General features: G+C 65.3%; 1 protein-coding gene across 4 annotated transcripts in view; it reads right to left on the reverse strand.

The window, feature by feature from the left end:
* Positions 1–9,573, reverse strand: part of PDE9A (phosphodiesterase 9A) — an 87,634-nt gene extending 78,061 nt beyond the window's left edge. Inside the window, exon 1 of one of the 4 annotated variants that reach the window (XM_070071792.2) lies at positions 9,348–9,573. In XM_070071792.2, coding sequence (XP_069927893.2) covers positions 9,348–9,416 — 69 coding nt within the window. In that variant the 5' untranslated portion in view covers positions 9,417–9,573. The remainder of the gene's footprint in view (positions 1–9,347) is intronic. The other 3 variants (XM_070071790.2, XM_070071793.2, XM_070071791.2) reach the window with 3 other exon arrangements.
* Positions 9,574–21,203: the final 11,630 nt, after the last annotated feature.

A 21,203-nucleotide genomic window follows, 5' to 3' on the forward strand; every position in this document is an offset into this window, starting at 1 on the left:
TCCTGTTTAAGAGGGAGGAGAGGAGGCGGCGTTGTGGCGCAGTGGGTTAAAACGCCACTTACAATGCTGGCAACTGGTTCCGGTCCTGGCTGCTCCCTGCCGATGCCCCTGGGAGGGCAGCCGAGGATGGACCAAGTGCCTGGGCCCCTGCGCCCACATGAGAGACCCGGATGGAGCTCCTGGCTCCTGGCTTCAGCCTGGTCCAGACCTGGCTGTCTGCAGCCATCCGGGGAGCGAACCAGCAGTGGTTAGAGCTTTCTCTCCTTTCTCTGTGCGTGTGTGTCACTCTGCCAACTAAATAAATAAGCATTAAAAAAAAAAAAGAGGCAGAGAGAGATCTGACGTACAAAGAGGGAACAGGGTGGGGGGGATCTGAGCATGCTCGCCTCCAAGATGGCAGTGAGGTGGCCACAAGCCAGCAGTGGCCAGCAGCCCCGCGCCCCGGCCCAGGCCCCTGACTTGGGTTTTGATCCTCCAGAATGGGAGGGGGCCGCTTCTGCTGTAAGAGCGGTTGGTGACCGTGGGGGACAGGGGCCACAGAACAGGTACGCTGTGCTCCGAGGGTGGCGTGGGGGAGGGGTCTGAAGCCAGGCAAGCATGAGGAGGGGCCGGCGGGGGCGGAGTAGAGAGAGGACCCTTCGAGAAGGCAGGGCCATCCCTGGCCCCGGAACTGCTGCTGTGGCCTGGGCTGGAGTGGGCTGGGGGATGACCGCTCTGCATGGCTGGGCAGGGGTCTCAGCCGCCAGGGCTGTCCGGCACTCCCCCCCCCGCCCAGGGCTCATTACCCCGCCGGCCCCTGGGCCCTCGGAACCACCGGCCCGCTCCGTCACCGCCGCGGCTGTCTGCTCCCGGTTCCTCTCTTTGCTTTTTCCTGTTCTGGTGTCTGAGGTCAGTCTCCACTGTTACGAACAACGGATCCCAGGGACCGAAAAAAAGTCGAGAAAGCAGGGGGACAAGATGGGTGCTGGACGGGCTCCATGTGGTGCCACCGAGCCAGGGCACAGCCGCTGCTCCCATCACTGTCTCTGCTGTGTGGGGAGCGACGACCCCCGCCTGGGACCCCAGGACGGGGGAGGGAGAGGTGCTGGGGGACCATGGGCTGCAGTCCCAACTCTCCCCCCCCCCAGCTCAGAGCAGGGAGTCCCAGTGGCTTTGCACTCCTAGGCCTCCTGGGAGGGCGGAGCATGGAGTGACGCCACAGGCTGGACAGGTCATTCACGGTGAGGGCGAGACTGCAGCCGGTGCAGAGGTGCCGGGCAGCATGGGCGAGGCAGGGCCAGAGGCCCCGTAGGGACCCCCACGGTCAGCGGGGAGCAGGCTGGTCACTCTGGCCTCTGGGCAGCGTGGGAGAGGACGGGCAGCCCAGGGCTGTCTCCTAAGTGCCAGACCAGCCCTCCAAGGGTCACAATCTAGGGGATGCGTTCAAGGCTCAGGTGTGGGCAGAGCTGCCCTGCCCCCGTCCGCCCCGGCTCAGGGACGTGCCCCATGCCGCTGCCTGGTCCCCACTTGCCCTGCGGCCGAGGCCCACCCGCCCCCAGGACGACCTTGTGTCCGGCTGTGACGTCTCTCCCGGGAAACCAGGCGCGCAGGGAGGGACGGGGGCTGGAGGCGGCCGGATCTGGGAGACACAGTCAATGGGCAGCAGCGGTCAGGGGCAGGACGCGGTGGTGGCAGGGGGTGGGGAGGGAGGGGCCTGGAGCGGCAGAGCCCGAGGGGGCGTCTGTGTCCCTGGCGTCTCCCTCTGCCTTGTACTGCTCTGAAATCTCATTAGGGAAACAGAGCCTGGCTCTGCTGGCCCAGGGAGGTCCGGGTGCTGGCGACGGGCCCTGGCATCGGCGCAGGTGGGGCCGTGCCCACGGCGGTGCCTCCAGTCACCCTCCCGTCCCTCCTCGTCCTCGCCCAGGCAGGAGCGGCCACCGGAGGCAGGCGGAAGAGGCCGCTACAGATCGGGGTATCTGCTTGGTGGTGCCATGTCTGGGACGTGTGTCACGCGTGACACGGGCACTGTGCTGCCGGCATCCCTATGACACGAGGCACCTGTGTCACACAGCCTGGCCCCGAGCAGAGGCCTCCCCCTCAACCTGCTATTTCTGGCTGGAGCCAGAAGCTGAGTCTGGCGCCCGGAGCGGGAGGAGGTGGAGATGTGTCCGGGGTCCCCGGGGTGGTCTTGGGCTCCCTGGCCCACCCGTCTGAGGACACAGCCGCGGCTCAGGACACGGCTGGGGCTGCGTTGGAGACCCCAGGCTGGGAGGGGACCAGAGCGTGGCGGCTGCTCCTGCACCTGCTCCCAGGAGACCCCTGGGGAGGCCCTGGGAGGGGAGGGGCTGGGCGGGAGACCCCTGGGGAGAAACAGCGTCACAGTCTGGGTGGGCTGTGGGCTCCGTCACCAGGGACCCCAACATGTGACAACGTGTAAGGGGCAGCGGGGGAGAGCCCGGCCTGTCACGGCAGCACCTCCTCCTGTCCCTGCCAGCACCAGCCACCCTTGCCTCTGTGTGGCGTTTGCAGGTGTGCTGTGTGTGATGTATATGCTATGTGTGTGACACGTGTGGTATGTCATACGTGATGTGTATGGCATGTGTGGGGTGTATGACGTGTGGTGTGGTTTGTCACATGCTGCGTGTGGGGTTTGGGGTGTGGTGTGTCACATGTGTGTCACATGTGTTAGACATGGTCATCACATGTGATGTATGTGTGATCCCTGTGGTGTATGTGTAGGGTGTCATGTGTGTGATGAGTGTGGTATCACATGTGATGTATGAGCGATGTATGTAGTATGTGTATGATGTGTGGTACAGCATACTGCAAATGGTGTGTGTGGGCTATGTGGATTGCGTGATGCATGTGGTGTCACATGCGTATGATGTGTGTGGTGTGTGACATGTGCTGTCACATGTGCTGTGTGTGGTATCTGTGTATGATATGTGCCATGTGTGGTATGGTACACTGTGTAGTGTGCGAGGGGTATGCTGGATGTGTGTGATGTGTGGTGTGGTGTATCACGTGTGGTGTGTGCGATGTGTGGTGTGGTGTATCACGTGTGGTGTGTGCGATGTGTGGTGTATCACGTGTGGTGTGTGTGATGTGTGGTGTATCACGTGTGGTGTGTGTGATGTGTGGTGTGGTATATCATGTGTGGTGTGTGCGATGTGTGGTGTGGTGCATCATGTGTGGTGTGTGTGATGTGTGGTGTGGTGCATCATGTGTGGTGTGTGCGATGTGTGGTGTGGTGTACCACGTGTGGTGTGTGTTATGTGTGGTGTGTGTGATGTGTGGTGTATCACGTGTGGTGTGTGTGTTTGGTGTCACAGGTGGCTCGTGTGGGCCCACCCTGGGAGGGACGGCAGGACACTGCTGGGCCACTCAGCCCAGGGCACAGGGCCGCGTCTCCCAGCCAGGCACAGGATTTGGCTGCGCGAGCCCACAGACGATAACGATGTTTGCTCTGTACCTGCTGCGGGCCGGCCTGGCTAACAGGCACGCAGTCAGGGGCCTGTGTTGGGGGGTTGAGGACCATATGGGCACCGGTTCAAGTCCTGGCCACTCCACTTCCTGTCCAGCTCCCTGCTCGTGCGCCCGGGAAAGCAGTAGAAGATGCCCAAGTGCTTGGGCCCCTGCACCCACGTGGGAGACCGGAGGAAGCTCCTGGCTCCTGGCTTCAGATCAGCACAGCTCTGGGCATTTGGGGAGTGAACCAGCGGATGGAAGACCTTTCTCTCCCTAACTCTGCCTTTCAAATAAATAAATCGCTTTTAAATAAATGAACGCATCCCGTCTCCCAAACTCTGTGCGGTGGATGCTCCCTCCTCCCCAGCTAAGACACAGGGAGGGGAACTCACCCAGCGAGGGCCACACAGCTGCTGGTTCAAGGGCAGCCAGACTGACCGGGGGTCTGTGCTCCCAACCACGACGTCACAGCTCCAGTGCCCGGGGTCAGGGTCACGGACGCGGCACTGTCACTGGCCAGTGCGGCTGCGACCAGGGAGAGGGGAGAGGGCGCCGCGAGGAACCCACTGCCGACGGGGAAGCCAGCAGGGAAACAGCTGAGCGTTCACAACCCTGGGAGGGCCAGGGAGTTGCCCGCTCCGCGCCGGTGAGCAAGACCCAGTGCGTTCACAGCACGGAGCCCCGCTCAGCCGCGGCCGGACGCAACCCCGGCTCCTGCTTTGAGGCCTAGCCTGGAGGATGGACCCCATGTGCACCCACTTCCAGGAGGTCCCCAGAGGACGCACGGGCCAGTGGGGGCTGCCGGGGCGGGGGCGGGCAGAGGGCAGTCCGGGGGCCAAGCTGAACTTCCACCCAGCAGCTAAGAAGTCCTGGGGCGGCGTGAAGGAGCCCAGTGTCCCCGAGCTGAGCACGTGGACATGGCCCCGTGGTCCATTTTGAGTCGTGTGGATTTTACCACAGGCTTTTAAATGAAAAAAAAGAAGGGGGGCGGAGCATCTAAAGCCAGACAATGGACGAGCCTGCCCCTCTGGCTGTTTCTAGACTCGGGTCTGCTCCAGCTCTGGGGTCTGGGAACAAGGCGGGGGCTGCGGCAGGGGTGGGGTGGGACGGGTAGGTGGGAGGCAAAGAGCACACTCAGCACGCTGGGGGTACACAAGGACCCGGGGTGGCCACATGGGGACGGCACCACGGCCACTCGCCCGCGCCCTCCACACTCCCACGGCACCTGCAGCCATTCCCTGGGGCTCCCTGGGAAGCAGAGGTGCCAACAGCCCGGGAGCCCGGGGCCCCTGGCGAGCCGGGAGCCTTGCGGGGCGGCAGCTCCGCGCCCAGGCCGGGCTGAGATGCTCTGGGGACTTTCCCAGTCCTCTTGGCCAAGGACCTCGCTAAGGCTCCCGAGAGCAGCTCACCGGCCACCTGGTGGGGGGCGTCAGGGAGCGCCGCTCACGCTGGGAGAGGCGGTGGGCACACCTGGCAGCCCCGGGCATCGGAGCTGCAACAGGGCGCAGGCCGAGCCCCCGCTGCCGGGCTGTCCGGCTGCTGCCCGAGGCGGCCCTGCTGCTGGCACCGGCCTCGGCCTCCCACTGCATCGCTGCCTCTCCTGTGCCTGTCGGTCTCTGTGCTGCGCACCGGGACTCCGCACCCTTGCCCTCCTCCTGCCACCACAGCTGCCTGCGTTTCTGAGGCCACGAGGTGGCCTGCTGAGACCCCCCGCCTCCCTGTTTCCAACAGGGGCCGCCTCTGCCAGGCCCCAGGCAGCAGCACCCCGGGGCTTCGGACCCCCAGCCTTGCCTCTGGCTGTTCTGGCACAGGGCTGCCGAACAGAGCCAAGCGGCAGGATGACACCTGCCACAGCCGCAGCCAGGGCCTCCGACGGACGGGCCCAGGGGTGCAGACGTGTCCGGAGCCGGGAGGCCTCGCCGAGCCTCCCCACGTGCCCACTGCCCTAGACACACATGAGCTGCACGCTCACCGCCGGGGCGCCACCACCCAGCCGCTTTTCTGAGGACACAGAGGCTCCCGGCACCAGGAACCCCTGGGCGCCGCGTGGACCTCACGCACAGAGCTGACCCTGTGCCCAGCCTGTGACATCTCTGCTCTGGGTCATCCCCTCCCTGGCCTGGGGATGCTGGAAACGTCTCCCCTAAGAGGCCCCCAGGCCCCAGGATGGGAGGAGGGGGAGGCCGGCTGCTCCCCGACTTCTCGGCCGCGCTCGGACCAGAGTGGAGTCCTTCCTCGGCCAGCCCCTGCCGTGCCCCGCGGGCAGACAGGCCTCATGGCTGGCAGCTTGGTGGAGACACTCTCTGGAATGTTCCCAGCTCAGCTCTGACCCGGGCACAGGTGGCGGCGCCATCCCCAGCCGGCCATCGGTGCCCCTGCTCCACCAGGACCCCGTGCGCGAGTGCAGGGCCCTCCCCTCCTGCTCCCTGGCTTCCATGAGTGTGTGTCACCATTTCCACAGCTACACAAAGACCGTCAGTCAGAAACACGTCACAGCAAGACAACGGGCCGGCCGGACCTGCGGAGGGCGGCCAAGAGAGCCGCCGTCCACTCGGCAGTGACGAGAGTGGACAGAGGCGCACCTGCACAGGTGAGTGGAGACCGGCAGGCGGCAGGTGCACACGTTCCTAGGTGAAGCCCTTTGTCGGGAGAGGGACAGGATGGGGGAAGGGCCCGTGAACCCGGGTGGGACTCAGGCCCCGTGCTGGCCACGAGGACAAGGCCACGGCGTGGGCATGGGACAGCAGAGAGGAGCAGGACAGCTGGGCGGGGGGGACACAGGAGCAACAGGAAGTGGGGAACAAGGTCCCCAGGGCCTGGAGCCAGAGACCACAGCCGCTGGGCACGGGGAACCACACAGCCGGGTGCAGTGGGAGGGCCTGGGCCAGAGGGGAGGAGAGGGCAGGGGGCGGGGACCCTAGGACGACCTGGATCCCAGGGAGCAACAGGACCAGACTGGGCAGGGGAGTGGGCACCGAGCCCTGGGCTCCCGCTGGGTGGAGCCACCGTGGGCGGGTTGCAGCCATGGAGGGAACGTGCCCCTGCGGACACGGACGGGCTCTGACACTGAGCCGGGGACGCGCCCCTGCGGACACGGACAGGCCCGACACTGAGCCGGGGACGCGCCCCTGCGGACACGGACGGGCGCCGACACTGCTCCTCGCTCTGGCTTTTCTCACTTGCTCCCGGTCAGGCCAGGAACACAGCACCAGCTCGCATCCTGGACCTGGGTCCCAGCTGCGAAGCTCGGCAGCCCGGAGTGGCCGAGGGGGGTGCACCGTCCCAGATGGGCTCCCAGACGCGGTGCCGCGACAGCAGAGGCTCTGGCCCAGATGTGGCTCCTCACCAAACCCAAGCCCCTGACAGCCACTCTCCTGCCTCAGGAGCCCCGCAAGCCGCCTCCGCTGAGCGCTGTCTGTCCATGCGGGAGAAAGCCAGGGGCTGAGGCCATGGCTCCTCGGTCCCCTCCCCGCCCCCAGGCCAGGGAAGCTGAACAAAGAACACAGAACCTTTCCAGGAAGCCCTGGAGGGCACGGCCCCATGGGGGTCAGGAGGGAGACACTGCTGGCCGGTGAGGCCACCCTCGGCCCACTGGGCAGCTCCTGGCCCAGGCCACGCCAATGCCGCCCCCAGGCCTGCACACAGGTCCTCCCCCACAAAGCAACCCTTCTCAGAGGAGGGGAGCTGCTGAGCTGCCCCGGCCCCACACATGGGGGTGCCATGGGCTCTGCTCACCTGCCCAGGCCCTGCAGTGTCCCCCCAAGACCATGCTTAGCATGGGTGCTCGGCCGGGGGGGTGTTCTTGGTGGCCCCGGACACACTCGGTGACCACATGGCGGCTGGTTGGCGGAGCCTCGTCCCATGTAGTCCCTACAGCAGCAGGCACATAGCTGAGTGAGCAGAGACCGGAGCGTGAAGCAGAAGCCCTGTCTGATGACTGCAGGACGGGAGCCTGTGGCTACTTCGGGGTCCTGCCCGCACTGCCGGCTCAGACGCCCCCCCCCCCCACCGTGTCCTCGGCACAGACCCAGCCCCCACTCCCGGCGCTGGTCCCCACTGTGGACTCTGGGCTGGGGATGCGGCACCTGCTGCTCCGCGCCCTGGGAGTGACGCCTCCGGGGTCACGGGCACAGGGAATCAGCAGGCACTCTCCCCATTCAGGCCACTTCCCTCAGCTCCTTCCTCCTGTCTCTGAAGTCTGGCACAAGTCGGTTCGGTTCCAGGACAAAGCAGGAGCCACAGGCTTGCCTGCCCCCCACCCCGCCCCGACCTCTCCTTGGGAGAAACGCGGGTTTTAGCCGGGAGAGAAGACGCAGAGGACGGCCGTTTGCCGGGAGCCTCTGAGTTCACCCAGCGTCTGGGACTGCAGGGGGAGGAAGTGCCCGGCCAGGCGCGCCAGCCAGGGTGCTGCTGGGTGTGCAGCCGGTCAGGGTCCCAGGGTCCCGCTCTTCACTCCCCAGGGCTGCTCCCGGGAGCTCAGGGTGACAGCCGCGGCACGACGGGACAGAATCGCAGCCGGGGACGGAATCGCAGCACCACCTGGAGAGGGGAGACCCCGGCCCCTGCCTCCTGCAGACCCGCCGCTCACCTGCTCCCCATCACGGGGGCCGACGTTACCATCCCCTCTGAGACAGGGAGGCCAGGCCACTGGACGGCAGAACAGAGGTGGGGGAGCCTGCACTCAGCACCAAACCTGCCCCTCCCAGGGCGCAGCCTGTCCCCGTCTCCCGGGCCCGCAGGCTGAGCTCCCCATGTCAACTGTGCAAAGCTGCGAAGCCCTCAACGACCACCCAGCCGCCGGCTGCAGGCCTCAGCTCCTCGCCGTGCACCTGCTCCACTTCCAACCGCCGCCAAGCAGGCCTGGAAGTTCCGAGGAGCCCCCCGCTGCGGCCCCTCTGGCCACGGCCTCTTATCTTGCCGCTCTAAAAGGCCGAGTGGCAGATTCTCCCACAAATTCTCGCTGGCGGGGTAGAGAAAGCGAGCGCACATGCATGTTAGCGTTGCACACGCATGCACGCGTGTGTGTGCATGTGTGCGTGCCTGCACGCTGGGGCAGGGAGTCGCGGCTGTGCTGTCCTTCCCTGGGAGAAAGCAGGCTAGTCCTGGAAGCCGGGGGCCTGGCCCTTCCCTCTGCCTGCCCCAGCGAGCAACATCACCGGCCCCTGAAGTTGCCTGGTCTACTGTGGGGGAGGGGCTGCCTTCGCCTTTCTGAGGCTCAAGAAGGGGACCGGCCAGGGGTGAGAGCCATTTGTTGCCACAGCTGGCCTAGGGCCCATCAGGGAGTGCCCCAGCCCGCGCACCTGCCCAGCAGAGAAGGCCCAGGGGTCCGGGACCCTCGGGGAGCTGAGCAGAGAAGCCCCCCACCACCACCACCACGCACACACTCCAGGCCGGCTCTCTCACAGTTCCTCTCCGCTGGCCAGGGGGGTCCAGGGACCCCTGGAGCTTAGAACGGGGAGAGCCGCGAACAAAGAGGGCCTGACCCAGACACTGGACATCTGGACGGCGCCGTCTCCACCGGGGGGCCGGCGGGCCCCGCGTCACGCAGACCTCTGGGACACCCGCGGGGACGGGAGCTACACGCAGCCCCCGCGCTCCCGCCGCTCATCCCGCATCTGCCAGGCCCCCGCGCGCTCGGACCCCGCCCGCGGACCGGGTCAGGGGCTGTCCCGCGGCGCTAACTGGGTCCGGAGGTCGGCTTGGGGGAGGGGTCCTTCCTGTGGAAATCTCAGGCCGCTCCTACCGGCCTGTGACGGGACAAGGCGCGGGCCCTCGCAGGGCGGTGCGGGAACACCTGCCCGCACGGGGCCCCGCAGAGCCCGCCCCCGGCCGTCGGGCGCGGAGGCCGCAGCGGGCACAGCGGGCGGACCCCGGGGCGGCCCGCGCGGGGAGGGGGCTACCTTTTGGATGCGTCCATCGATGTCCAGGTAGATGGCCTTGGGCCGGTAGCTGGAGGAGCCGGAGCCCATGCTGGCCGAGCGCCGCGCTCCACTTTCTCGCTGTACTTTCTCGCCGCGCCGCGGGCAGGGCGGGGGCGGGGCGCGGTGGGGGCGGGGCGGCGCGGGGCGGTGCGGGGCCGGGGCCCGCAGCCAACCAGAGCCCGCCCTGCGCCTCCCGGGAGCGGCGCCGAGGCTCGGCTCCGCCCGCGCGCCCCCGCCGCTCCCCTCCCCCTCCCGCCTCTCCTCTCCTCCGGCCTCTCCCCTCCTCCCGCCTCTCCCCCCCCTTCTTCCCTCCTCCCCTCTCTCCCCCTCCCTCCCCGGTGTAGGTCGTCCCCCGCTTCCCGCGGACCCCCGCCCCCGCAGCCCGTCTCTAAGCGCCCTCGGGGCGGGACGGACGTCCGTGTAGCCCGCGGTCCTCGGGCGCTGGCTACGTTCCCCCGCAGTGGGTCGGTGGTCGGTGGTCCGTGCGCGGCCCGCAATCGCCAAGTTGAGCGTGAGAGGCTGCGGGGCGGGGGCGCTCTGCAAAGCCCCGGCCTCCCGGCGGGCTGCCTGCCCCTCCCGCGCTGTGTCTAGGAAACGCATGAGCGCCTTCGCGTGGGTCCGCGTCCAGGAAACCGGACGCAGCCTTATCTCTGGGGCCGGCTGGGGACCCTCGCCCTGGGGAGTGCGGGAAACCTGGGGCACGGCTCCAGGAGGGGCTGCCGTAGGGGTCAGAGCCCCCTCCCCCGCGCGGTCTGCGAAGGGACTGTGGCTCTTCCCCAGGGCATCCCCCTGCGGACCCTACAGGGCTGCCCCCAGTGGTCACTCCCCTGCCTCCACCTGGTGGGCTTCAGCGACTCCTGCTGTGCGGGGCAGGGCCGGAGTGTGCAGGGAGCGCTCATGGCGGTCACCTGGGGTTCATAGGATGAAGACGCCCCCCCCCCCGCTGGGCCCCTGAGGTTGCTGTATGAGCAGGTGTGCGTGCCAAGGGGGCAGCCCCGAGGCCTGGGGGCTGGGGGTGGGCAGCTCTGATCCTGTGTCCCCAGAAAACCGCAGCCAGCATGGAGCTCTCCCCGCCAGCAGGTGCCTCGCGGCTTCGGCTCCCTTGCTGTCCTCTGGCCTCTCAGAAGCCCCTGGGAGAGGCCAGAGCCCAGGCTGGGCATCACCCACAGCCGAGTGTGTGTCCTGCCCAGCTTGGGAGACAGGTGGGACAGTCAGTGAGGCAGCTGGGTTACCCCGACCAGGGACCCCAGCCTCCCTGACTCCTGGCTGGGGGCTGTTCCCAGCCCTGTGGTGCAGAGGGAGCAAAGCACACAGATCCCGGGCCAGAGGAGCTGGCGTCTTGGTGCAGCGGAGCAACCGGATGGGGCGAAAGGGAGACACGGCCCAGGTGCAGTGTGGGATGCGGGGTGGGGACTGCACCGGCCCAGGTTCCCTGGGGAAGGACCTGGTGGGGCTGAGGAGAGGGTCCCTGGGTGTAGCTGAGGGAAGACACAGCCTGGTGTGGGCCCTGGCGTGGCTGGGGTGGAGGGAGGGAGTGGCCAGAGGGGCTGGAGGGGCCGCAGGGTCAGGGAGGGCTGGGGAGACAGCGGGAGCTCTGTGGGGGGGCTGCACAGGACCAGTGGGAGCTCTGTGTGGGGGCTGCACTGGAGCCTGCATGGGGGCGGCCCGAGGTCCGGCTGCCAGGGGTCCCACTGAAGGGGCCGGAGCTGGGGGGCGGCTGCAGCCCTCTCTACCATCCTGGGGTGGCGTGGGCCACGGCGGGGATGAGCCAGGGAAGTAGAACCAGCAGGAGGAGTGGGCTCAGCTGATGACGGAAGCGGAGACAAGCCACGGCCTGCCGGCTGTGAGCTGGCACCAGCGAGGCCGGTGCTGGCTCCTGAGGGCCGGCGGTGCAGAGGAGCTGATGGTGCCAAACCCAGCCCTGCCTGGGGGTCGGCAAGAGGCTGGGCGGTGCCTTGCTCTGACCCCCCTCCCGCCCCCAGACACTCAGAAACGTGGCATCAGCACGTGTGAGCCACCACCAGGTGCCCCGAGCCTTGTCACGTGATCCACAGGTGCACAGCGGGGGCTGGGGGGGTCTTCCTTCTGGGCCGATGCCTCCTCCCAGTCCTCTTCTGCCGGGCTGTGGCCTTGCTCTGGCTCCAGCCTCTCGCCGTCATCCTGGAGCCGCCGCCCCTCTGTGTCCACTACATGGCCCGCGGGTCCCCTGGGGGCGTCCCGAACCTCCCTGGCCTGGCCGCTGGAGGTGCGGAATCCAGGTACAAATGCAAGAAGTTGACTGGCCTTGCCCATGGGCTGGGGAGCCTGGGACGGAGTCAGCCTTCTGGGAACTTGGTGACTGTGCCTGGCCGATGTCGGGCTGTGCCCTCGCTCTGGTGACAGGGAGGGGACTCCCGGGGGCTCCGGGCGCTGTGATCGGTGCACACTCGCTCAGCCTGGTTCCGGTTACCGATTGCGTGATTACGAAGTTACTGCCGGTTGTAAACCTTTCCAACAACGTGCCGGAAGAGCCAAAGTCCCAAGCAGGTCAGAAGGTGGAGCCGGCCCTGCTCTGGCCTCTCCTGCAGCCGCGTGCGCCTGCGTCGCAAGCCAGCTCCTGGAGGGGAAGCGTGCGTCTCCCCGGCGGCAGCACCGGAAGGCCGTGCCGCTGCTGTCCCTCGGCTCTGGCTCCTGGGAGGAAGCCTGGGGGTGGACGTGGGTGGTTTACTCTGCGTGCACCGTGGAAGGTGCGTGTGGGTTTGTGAGCTCGCCGAGGGGCCTGCAGGCGATTCAACCCCCACAGCGTACCACGAGAAGTCCCTGGGCTGCACTTTGCCAGCATGAGAGAGGCTGGGTCCTGTTTTTTCCCATCTCGCGAGGGAAGTGAGTTGTTGATTTCCAGCTCTGTGTTTATACGAGAGTCGGGCACCTCTGTTGGTGGGCCGTTAGTGTTTCCCCAGAGATGCGTCTCTTTCGCCTCAATGCTAGTGTAAAATATCTTATTACTGACTTTTACTAGCTCCTTTTTGAAGAGGACAGGAGGGGCTGGCATTGCCACATAGCAGCCCGGGGCGCCGGCATCCCATATGGACGCTGGTTCGAGTCCCGGCTGCTCCACTTCTGATCCAGCTCTCTGCTGTGGCCTGGGAAAGCAGTGGAAGATGCCCAAGTGCTTGGGCCCCTGCACCTGCGTGGGAGACCCTGAAGAAGCTCCTGGCTGCTGGCTTTGTCCCGGCCCAGTTCGGAGTGAACAGCAGACGGAAGCTCGTCGCTCTCTCTCTCCCTCCCTCTCTCTGCCTCTCTGTCTCTCTCTGTAACTCTGACTTTCAAAATAAATAAGTAAACTTAAAAAAAAAAGAAAGAGGACGTACCCCTGACTGTTGCATATCTCACAAGCTTTCTCGGGGTCGGTGTCTTTGACCTTGTGCTTTCTTCCCAGGACGGCTTTATGTGTCTGAGGAACCAGACCACTGTTGACTTTTCCTGTAGCTTTTCTGACTTCCTTGTCTGCTTACTAATGGGCTGTCATTTATAGCAGAAAATTAAAAGGAAAGAAGTGACCCAGATCTCCGAGATCGGGGCCGCTAATGGAATCGCAGGGCTTTGCTGGAAGGGCACCAAAACCCGGAACTAGGCCAGGAGCACGGAGGCCGGGGAGCCGCACAGTCTGAGAGAGAGAGAGACAGAGACAGAGACAGAGAGCAGCTCCCATCCGCTGGTCTGCTCCAGGCCAGGCCAGAGCCAGAAACCAGGCACTCCATCCGGGTCCCCCGAGTGGGTGGCAGGAACCCAAGGACTTGGCTTCCTGGGGCGGGGCTGGGGTTATGGAGCTCAGGCCCCGAAGCAGACGCGGGGCGCGGGGCGCGGGGTGTGGCACCTGGGACACAAGCGTCTTAACCGCTGGCTGAATGCCTATTCCAGGAAGGGCTTAGATGCATTTGGGGACAAACCGGAAACCATGCGGCGTTCGCGGCGTGGCCGCCCCCGCCCCCGGGCAGCGCGAGGCCTGCCCCACCCTCTGCACGCCAGGCTGCAGCGCTGGAGTCGCCCCCAGAGAGGAGCTGGCTCGGGCAGGAGGAGCAAACGGCTGTGTCCACAGCAGCGGGCTCCGGGTGTTTTGTTTTGTTTTGTTTTGTTTTGCTTTGCTTTGCTTTATTTTTTAATTAAAAAAAAATTGGTTGCTCCATGAGGCTGTTCTTGCCCTGGACCCGGGAGTGACGGACGGCTAAGCTGACACAGCAGCAGCTGTCCAGGCCACGCGAGGCGGAGAGGCCGGGCCGTTCCGTGGACTGAGAGGACTTACCGGTGCCGAGGGCGGGCCCGGCGGCCGCACCTACGTCCTGCCTTCCCGGAGCTGACTGGTCCAGGGTCCTCCTTTCTCTCAGTCCATTCCAGTGGCTTTCCCGTGCCCTGCGTGAGCTCCAGGTGACACACCTGGACCCTGTATGACCTCCCAGGGTGACACACCTGTACCCTGAGTGACGCACCAGGGAAATACACCTGTGCTCTTTGTGACCTCCCAGGGTGACACACCTGGACCCTGTGTGACCTCCCAGGGTGACACACCTGCACTCTGTGTGACTCCCCAGGGAGACACATCTGGACCCTGTGTGACCTCCCAGGGAGATACACCTGTGCTCTTTGTGACCTCCCAGGGAGACACCTGTACCCTGAGTGACGCACCAGGGAGACACACCTGGACCCTGTGTGACCTCCCAGGGAGACACACCTGGACCCTGCGTGACCCCCCAGGGAGACACACCTGGACCCTGTGTGACCTCCCAGGGAGACACACCTGGACCCTGAGTGACTTCCCAAATAGCATTCCTGCTTTTCCCTTTACTTCCAAAGGCGGCATATTAAGAGTTCCCGTGACCCGTGAGCATCGCTCACCCTGGCCTCCTGGACCCTCCCTGGTGGCCTCCTGGCCTCCTCTCTCAGGACCTCTGCCCTGCACCCTGCACCCTGCAGACAGCAGACTCTGTCCACTCTCTGTGGTTCTTCCGGGAGCAACGCCCCCCTTTTTCCTCCTGGGCTCATCTCGTCACTTACGGCAAACTGAGGTGTCACTGTATGACCAGAAGACACAGGGCTGTGTGCCGGGGGAGGGACCCCGTGGCCCTGCCTCTCGGAGTGACCCTGCGCTGTTTACCAAGTCCCTCTCAGCCGGGCTTCTTCACTGACCGGGTGGAGACTGGGCCCGGGGCACGGCGTGCACAGCCCTCAGCCGGGGCCTGGCCGCGACGGGAGGACCGGGCAGCCGGGCTCTCGTCTTCCCCGATGAGCCTGCACTTGTCAGGGCGAGGGCTGGGCTCCGTCCGTGAGGGTGACCCCAGGTCGGGTGGGGACCAGTGCAGAGCTTTTGGCCCCGAGCTCGCTGGCAGGAGCAGTCCTAGGAAAGCCCCTTGGCCGCCCAGGGAGGACAGGTGCTGCCCCCGCTGACGTGGGCGCCCCTGCCCCAGCCACGCCCTGGGTTCACCCGTTTCCAGGGCCAGCTGGCACTGCAGCCTCCAGACCTGGCTGGGTCGAGTCCTGGAGGCACTGGGCGCTGGGCCCGGCTGCAGCCACTTGCACCTGCCTCGCTGGAACGCTAACCTGGTCGCTGAGGCCCCGCTGGCCTCTGTGTGCCGGACACTCTCCCTGGGGGCCCTCGCTCAGCGGCGTGAAGAGCTGGGCTTGCCCCCAGTACACTCCCACCGTGAGCTCACGTGCCGGCCTGCCGGGGGCTGGTCCCCTCGGGAACCTCGAGGTCACGCAGGTGCACAGTAACCCCAGCCCCACCCTGTCTGCAGCTGCCCTCCCTGCCGCCCCGCGGTGAGCAGAGAGGAGGAAGTCGTCCAGGTACAGAGGGAGCTGCTTCCGTCTGGGGAGCAGGCCAGGGAACGCTGGAGCAGGGGTCCCGGTGTGTCCCCAGGGCCGGGCTGGCAGGCCCGCCTGGAGAAGGACCTCTGGCCCCTGCCCAGGACGTCTCTGCTCACCAGCGCGTCCTTGTTCTGTAACGGTCTCCTCCCCGTCACCGGAGCGCTTTGCTCGGTAGTGGCCCCTGGCCCGGGCCCAGCTAAAGGCCACGGTCCTGTTGGGGTGCTGATGCTCTGTTCGCAGCTTCTCCTGCACCCGGAAGCCCAGGGTGACCGTGGGAGCCACTGCAGGCTGCCCAAGGACCCAGGAGACACCCGCTGAGCTGGGTCCGGCATAGCCCCAGGCTGGGTTGTTGGCTCAGGCCCAGATCTGTAGCCCCCTAAGAGCGTGGCCGCGTCCCATGTATTCTGGATGACTTCCAGTCCTGGGCACGCTTTCCAAAGGTACCGGTGCTGGCGGTAGGGGCCGCAGCTCGGATGTGTTTTGGTAAACTCAGTCTGTGCCTCTTGTGCGTCTGTGATTAATTTCTTCAGTGTCCACCTCTTCAAAGGAGGGAGACACTTCCTGCTGGAGCCCCGCTCTCTCCTCCTCAGAAGAGCCCCCAAGTCCAGGGTTGATGTGGACCAAGGAGGGGGCAAGTGCCCCTCCCAGCAGGGTCTGGTCCTTCCGTTGCCTCCTGCAAAGCCAAGCTAATAAGTCCCGCCCCCGCATGAGTGACAGATCACACAAGCACACTTCACAGTGTTTTTGGGAAGTGTAATTAAAGGATAAGTCTGCCGGCGCCGCGGCTCACTAGGCTAATCCTCCGCCTGGGGCGCCGGCACCCCGGGTTCTAGTCCCGGTCGGGGCGCCGGATTCTGTCCCGGTTGCCCCTCTTCCAGGCCAGCTCTGGGCTGTGGCCAGGGAGTGCAGTGGAGGATGGCCCAAGTGCTTGGGCCCTGCACCCCATGAGAGACCAGGAGAAGCACCTGGCTCCTGGCTCCTGCCATCGGATCAGCGAAGTGCGCCGGCTGCAGCGCGCTGGCCGTGGTGGCCATTGGAGGGTGAACCAACGGCAAAGGAAGACCTTTCTCTCTGTCTCTCTCTCTCTCACTGTCCACTCTGCCTGTCAAAAAAAAAAAAAAAAAAAAAAAAAAAAAGGACAAGTCTATTGTGGTGCAGAAAAATTGAGATCCGTGCACGAGTTCCATGTGCATTTCCATGAACTTTTAAAAAAAAAGATCTATTTTATTTACTTGAAAGGCAGGTGCAGGGGACAGGGGTGGAGAGAGAGAGAGAGAGAGAGAGGTCTTCCATCCAATGGTTCACTCCCCAGTTGGCCACAACAGCTGGAGCTGTGCCCATCTGAAGCCAGGAGCCAGGAGCTTCCTCCGGGTCTCCCACGTGGGTGCAGGGGCCCAAGCACTGGGCCGTCCTCCGCTGCTGTCCCAGGTGCGTTAGCAGGAAGCTGGGTCAGAAGTGGCAGCCCAGAGTCGTCCAGCGTGCCCCAGGCCCCTCCCTTCATCCCGACCAGGAACGGGGACTACATTCCTCGGCCAGTGTGGCCAAAGAGACTGGAGGGTTCCGAAGACGCTTCTGCTGAGAATTTTGGTGAGGGGCAGTAGGCGGAGTCAGGGGGCTGGTGGAAGCCTGGGACGTGAGCTGTGATGGCCGAGTCCGGCTAGAGCGGCCAGTGGGAGTCCCCGGGCCTGTCCACCGCACATAGCCCCAAGCCAGCGTTCTTTGGGCCCGAGGCTGGGAGTCGGCAGGGGATCGGGGGGAGACCGTGCAGGTGGACGGAGCGGGGACAGAAACGCCAGCAAGAATCGGTCACATACCGCCCACCCCGGGACGAGCGCGGGCGCTGGCAGAGGTCAGCACGAGGCTGTCCGGGGGATGAGACAGCCGAGCTCCACCCACTAAGAGGGACTTAGATCCCGGGGGCACATGGAGAACAAGCCGGAGCAATCCCTCGGGCTGCGGCGCTGAGGCAGCCTGGAGGAGCCGGCGCTTTCCCGCACAGGCCGGCTTCCCAGGAGAGCCTGCAGGTGGGGGGCAGCGGCAGGGAGGCCGGCCAGGGCGCGGCTGGGGCGCGGCTGTGGGGAGGCCAGCGGGGGAGGCAGGGCACAGGAACCCGAGCAGCTGCTGTGTGTGTGGGGAGCCGGTGGCAGGTGCTGCTGGGGCCCCACAAAGGCTGCCTGCTGGGTGACCCGTACAGCCTGCGGGACCTCCCCAAGCCTTGGCTTCCCCTCCGTGGGGTGGGGGCTGGGGGCTTCTTGGGACTACCTGGTGCTGGGTGTGCAAAGCCCCCAGCCCTCAGCCCACACGCGGCTGTGTGCCTGCTCCTGCACGTGAGCGGGGCTGAGAGCCGGCCTGAGCCAGATCCCGGTTGCCATGGCGCTCGCGATTCTCTCCCCCTGGGAGCGGAGGTGTAAGGACGCTGGCGAGCCCCCTCCGGAGTGCGTGAACCCTCCCCCTAAACCTCTGCTCCCCATCGGGGAGCTGCCAGCAACAGCCATCGTGCCCCCGACCCGCGGCGTCCAGCCGTGCGTATGTGGTGGTGCTCGGGGCAGCTCTGCCCTTTCATGGGGACCCCCTCCCCCACACCAAGGCACGGAGACACCCCAGGTCTCGTCCCTTCCTGCCTTCCGGATTGGACACGGCCCCGCCGGGGCCCACAGCCAAGCACGCCCGGGGGCACCACGTGGGCCAGCCACTCTCCGCGGCCGTCTCCCTGGTGACCGGCCGGCCCCATTTATCCGGCTTTTGTACAGAAGCGGCTCGGTGACTGTGGATGTGGGGCACGTGTGGGTGTCACCGTGGCTGTTCCAGGGCCAATGTCCACCTCCCTCTTCCAGGCGCCGGGGCAGAGCGGGGTTGGCACTGGCCACACGTTACAGCGTCACGTTAGGGCACGCAGGTCTCCATCACACGATACACCAGGCACAAAGACCGAGTGTGTGCGACTCCCACACACGGGGAAGGCGGTGCTGTGGGAGAACACGGGTCCGAGCTCATCTCAGGGATTCCCAGTGCAAGTCTCCATCCATGTGATGGCGCACACGCGGCCCCCCCCCCCCCCCCGGAAGGTCCCTGGAGCCGGTGGAGGTGCCCGGAACTTGGGAGTCTGGGTTCAGCCATGAGCAGATCCAGGGACTCAGCCCCGCCTGTCTGTGTGTCCCCTGCTGCCCCCACAATGGACGCCGTCCACGCAGCCAGGATTGCGGGGAGCCTGCTGCCCGCCAGCCCCAGGCCTTCCCAAGAGCCTGCGGGGGGCCACACCAGGTCCCTGCGGCCCTGACCCCCGTGCTCGGGCGTCCCCCCACAGTGACACCTGCGAGTCACCGGGTCCTTGCGACCCATCCTTTTACAGTAAACACTCACTGAGGGTCAAGTTCAGGTTTACACAGGAGCTGCGGGGCTGAGCCTGGAGCTCCTGACCTCCCCACGGCTCCGTCCCTGGTGCTCACGGCAGACAGAGGCAGGGCGCGCGCGGACCGCACTCAGGCAGGAGGTTGAAGTTCATGGAGCAATGGAACTGTGACGCGATGACGGCATTGAGATGCGGGGCCTTTGGCCGCGGTCAGCTTGGATGGAGGTGTGAAGTGGGGCGGCTGGGACTGAGTCCCGGTGGCCTCACGAGGAGAGAGAGACCTCAAGTGCATGGAGACGCAGAGACAGACACGGGCCCCCTGCCTCTGCCCGTGGGGTGGCCTGCGCCGCCCCAGACCCTGCCAGCGAGCAGGCCAGCACGCCCAGAGGCCGGACCCCGGTCCCAGGCCGAGCTCCAGATCCAAGGCCGCAGTAACCGTGTTTCCCTGGGAAGTCAGCCTGCCGTGGGCTCCGCGCGGCAGCCTCAGCCTCTCCTTGCTGCTGTGTTGTGTGTGGTCACTTCCATCAGGAGGAGACAGACACGCGCGCGCGCACACACACACACACACACACAGGTCTTCCACCTGCTGGTTCCCTCCCCCAGATCCCCACAACAGCCGGGCCAGCCCAGGCTGAAGTCAGGAGCCAGGAACGTGGCCAGGTGTCCCGGGTGGGCGGCAGGGACCCAAGCACCTGTGTCGCCACCTGGTTCCTGGTGACCGACAGTGTTGGGGAATCTGGCCGGCTCAGCTGGGATGACTCTGGTCACTGTTTGGAAGGAAGACCCCGGAGACAAGACCTTGTCCCACCTACGTCCTACACCCTGGCCGCAGGACGTGCCACCGCCCGTGTCCACCGGGCGCCTGGACTGCAGGGTGGGGAGCTTCTCCCCGCGCAGGACTCTGCCTGTCCTCCACTGTGTCTTGTCATTGACTGGTGCCAGCATGGACTCATGGGGACCCACTGTGACCCCGGGCTGGAGCCTAGGGCCGCTCCATCGCTGCGGTTGTGGCCGTGGGAGCCCTTCCCCGCCGCGACTGCGTCTTTGGCGCCGTCGCTATCAGTTTTGGTTTCCTTTTCTTTGCTTTGTAGCTTCCTTACGTTCTGGCTGTCTGAGATGTTCCAGGCTCCTCTTGGTCTGTCTCCTGCCCTGATTCTAGAATGAGCCGTTCCTCCTTGAGCTGGAGAGGGGGCGCAGTAGCCAAGACCTCTGGGCGGGAGTTTGCTCCACGGTGATGAAGACGTCTGGGTCCCAAACAGTGCCGGAGCCACGCACCAAACAGTGCTCTCACCTCCAGCTCCTGCGGAAACAGACCCTGGGAGGCAGGGCGGGTGGCCCAGGAGCTGGGTCCCTGCCACCCACATGGGAGAGCTGCTCGGGGCCCCCCACCCCTAGTCTCACCCGGTCGGCCCCAGCGGAAGGGAGCATCTGTCCCTCTGCCTCTCAAATAAACAGGTGCATTTTAAGTATTTATTCTTTTTAAAGATTTATTTCATTTATTTGAAAGACAGAATTACAGGGAGAGGTAGAAAGAGAGAGAGAGGTCTTCTATGCACTGGTTCACCCCAGTTGGCTGCAACGGCCAGAGCCGGGCTGATCCAATACCAGGAGCTTCCTCCGGGTCTCCCACATGGGTACAGGGGCCAAAGCACTTGGGCCATCTTCCACTGCTCTCCCAGGCCATAGCAGAGACCTGGATCGGAAGTGGGGCAGCCGGGACTTGAACCGGCGCCCATATGGGATGCGGAGCTGCAGGCGCCAGCCCTGGTAGTTATCTTCTCATTCCCTGGGCTTCTTTGAGGCCTCTGCATGTACACACGCTGACGTGCACCCGCACACCTTGGAGCCACACTTACGCTCAGCTTGGGCTGTCCTGCTCTGTGAGCTACGGCTGTGGCCCAGAGCCCCCCGAATGTGGTGAGGAGGTCGGTGACACCAGCCTGCGTGTGTCACTCAGAGGAGCTGCCACGGGCCAGCTGACGTCCCTTTGACGGCTGGGTGGGATACGCTGGCCCCCCGACAGCAATGCATGGTGGCATGAAACTGGGACACGGGGCCCCCTGGCGCGGTTTGCAAGGCTTCCCCAGATCTTCATGCAGAGGGAGGAATTCTGGGTGTGACACACATAATGGCACTGTTACTCAAGAGGCAAGAAAATGGTCACACACGTGCACACACATACATGTGCAACACATACATGCATCCATGAGTGTGCACACATGTGCACACATGAGCACACACACGAGCACACACATGCACATGGGGTCGCAGGTTGTCCCACACAGGGCATGAGAGGGTGGTGGGCCCGGGGGAGGGGGTGGGAACAGAGAGAGCTCCTCCCAGCCCCCCTTGTCTGAGGTCAGAGGCGGTGCCTCTACAGGTGCAAAGCCAGCTGGGGGTGGGGTATGATGCCCCCACAACATCCCACCTTAATGTGCACATTTCCGTGACGCCTTCCCCAAGCCCTGGAGGAAACAGGTGAATCCCGGGACAGGGCGCGTTCTGATTGACAAGTAGGAGATAAGACTACACATGGTCGGGGGCGGGGCTTGCGGGAGCCTGCAGCTCAGGGGCCCTGACTGGCTGCCTGCCTGCCCCACGTCAGCAGTGACAAAAGGATCTCCCGGAATCCGGCTTTGCCAGGT

This window comes from Oryctolagus cuniculus, chromosome 4 (genome assembly GCF_051225735.1).
Source record: "Oryctolagus cuniculus isolate XC-2025 breed Fujian yellow rabbit chromosome 4, ASM5122573v1, whole genome shotgun sequence".
Classification (NCBI taxonomy): domain Eukaryota; kingdom Metazoa; phylum Chordata; class Mammalia; order Lagomorpha; family Leporidae; genus Oryctolagus; species Oryctolagus cuniculus.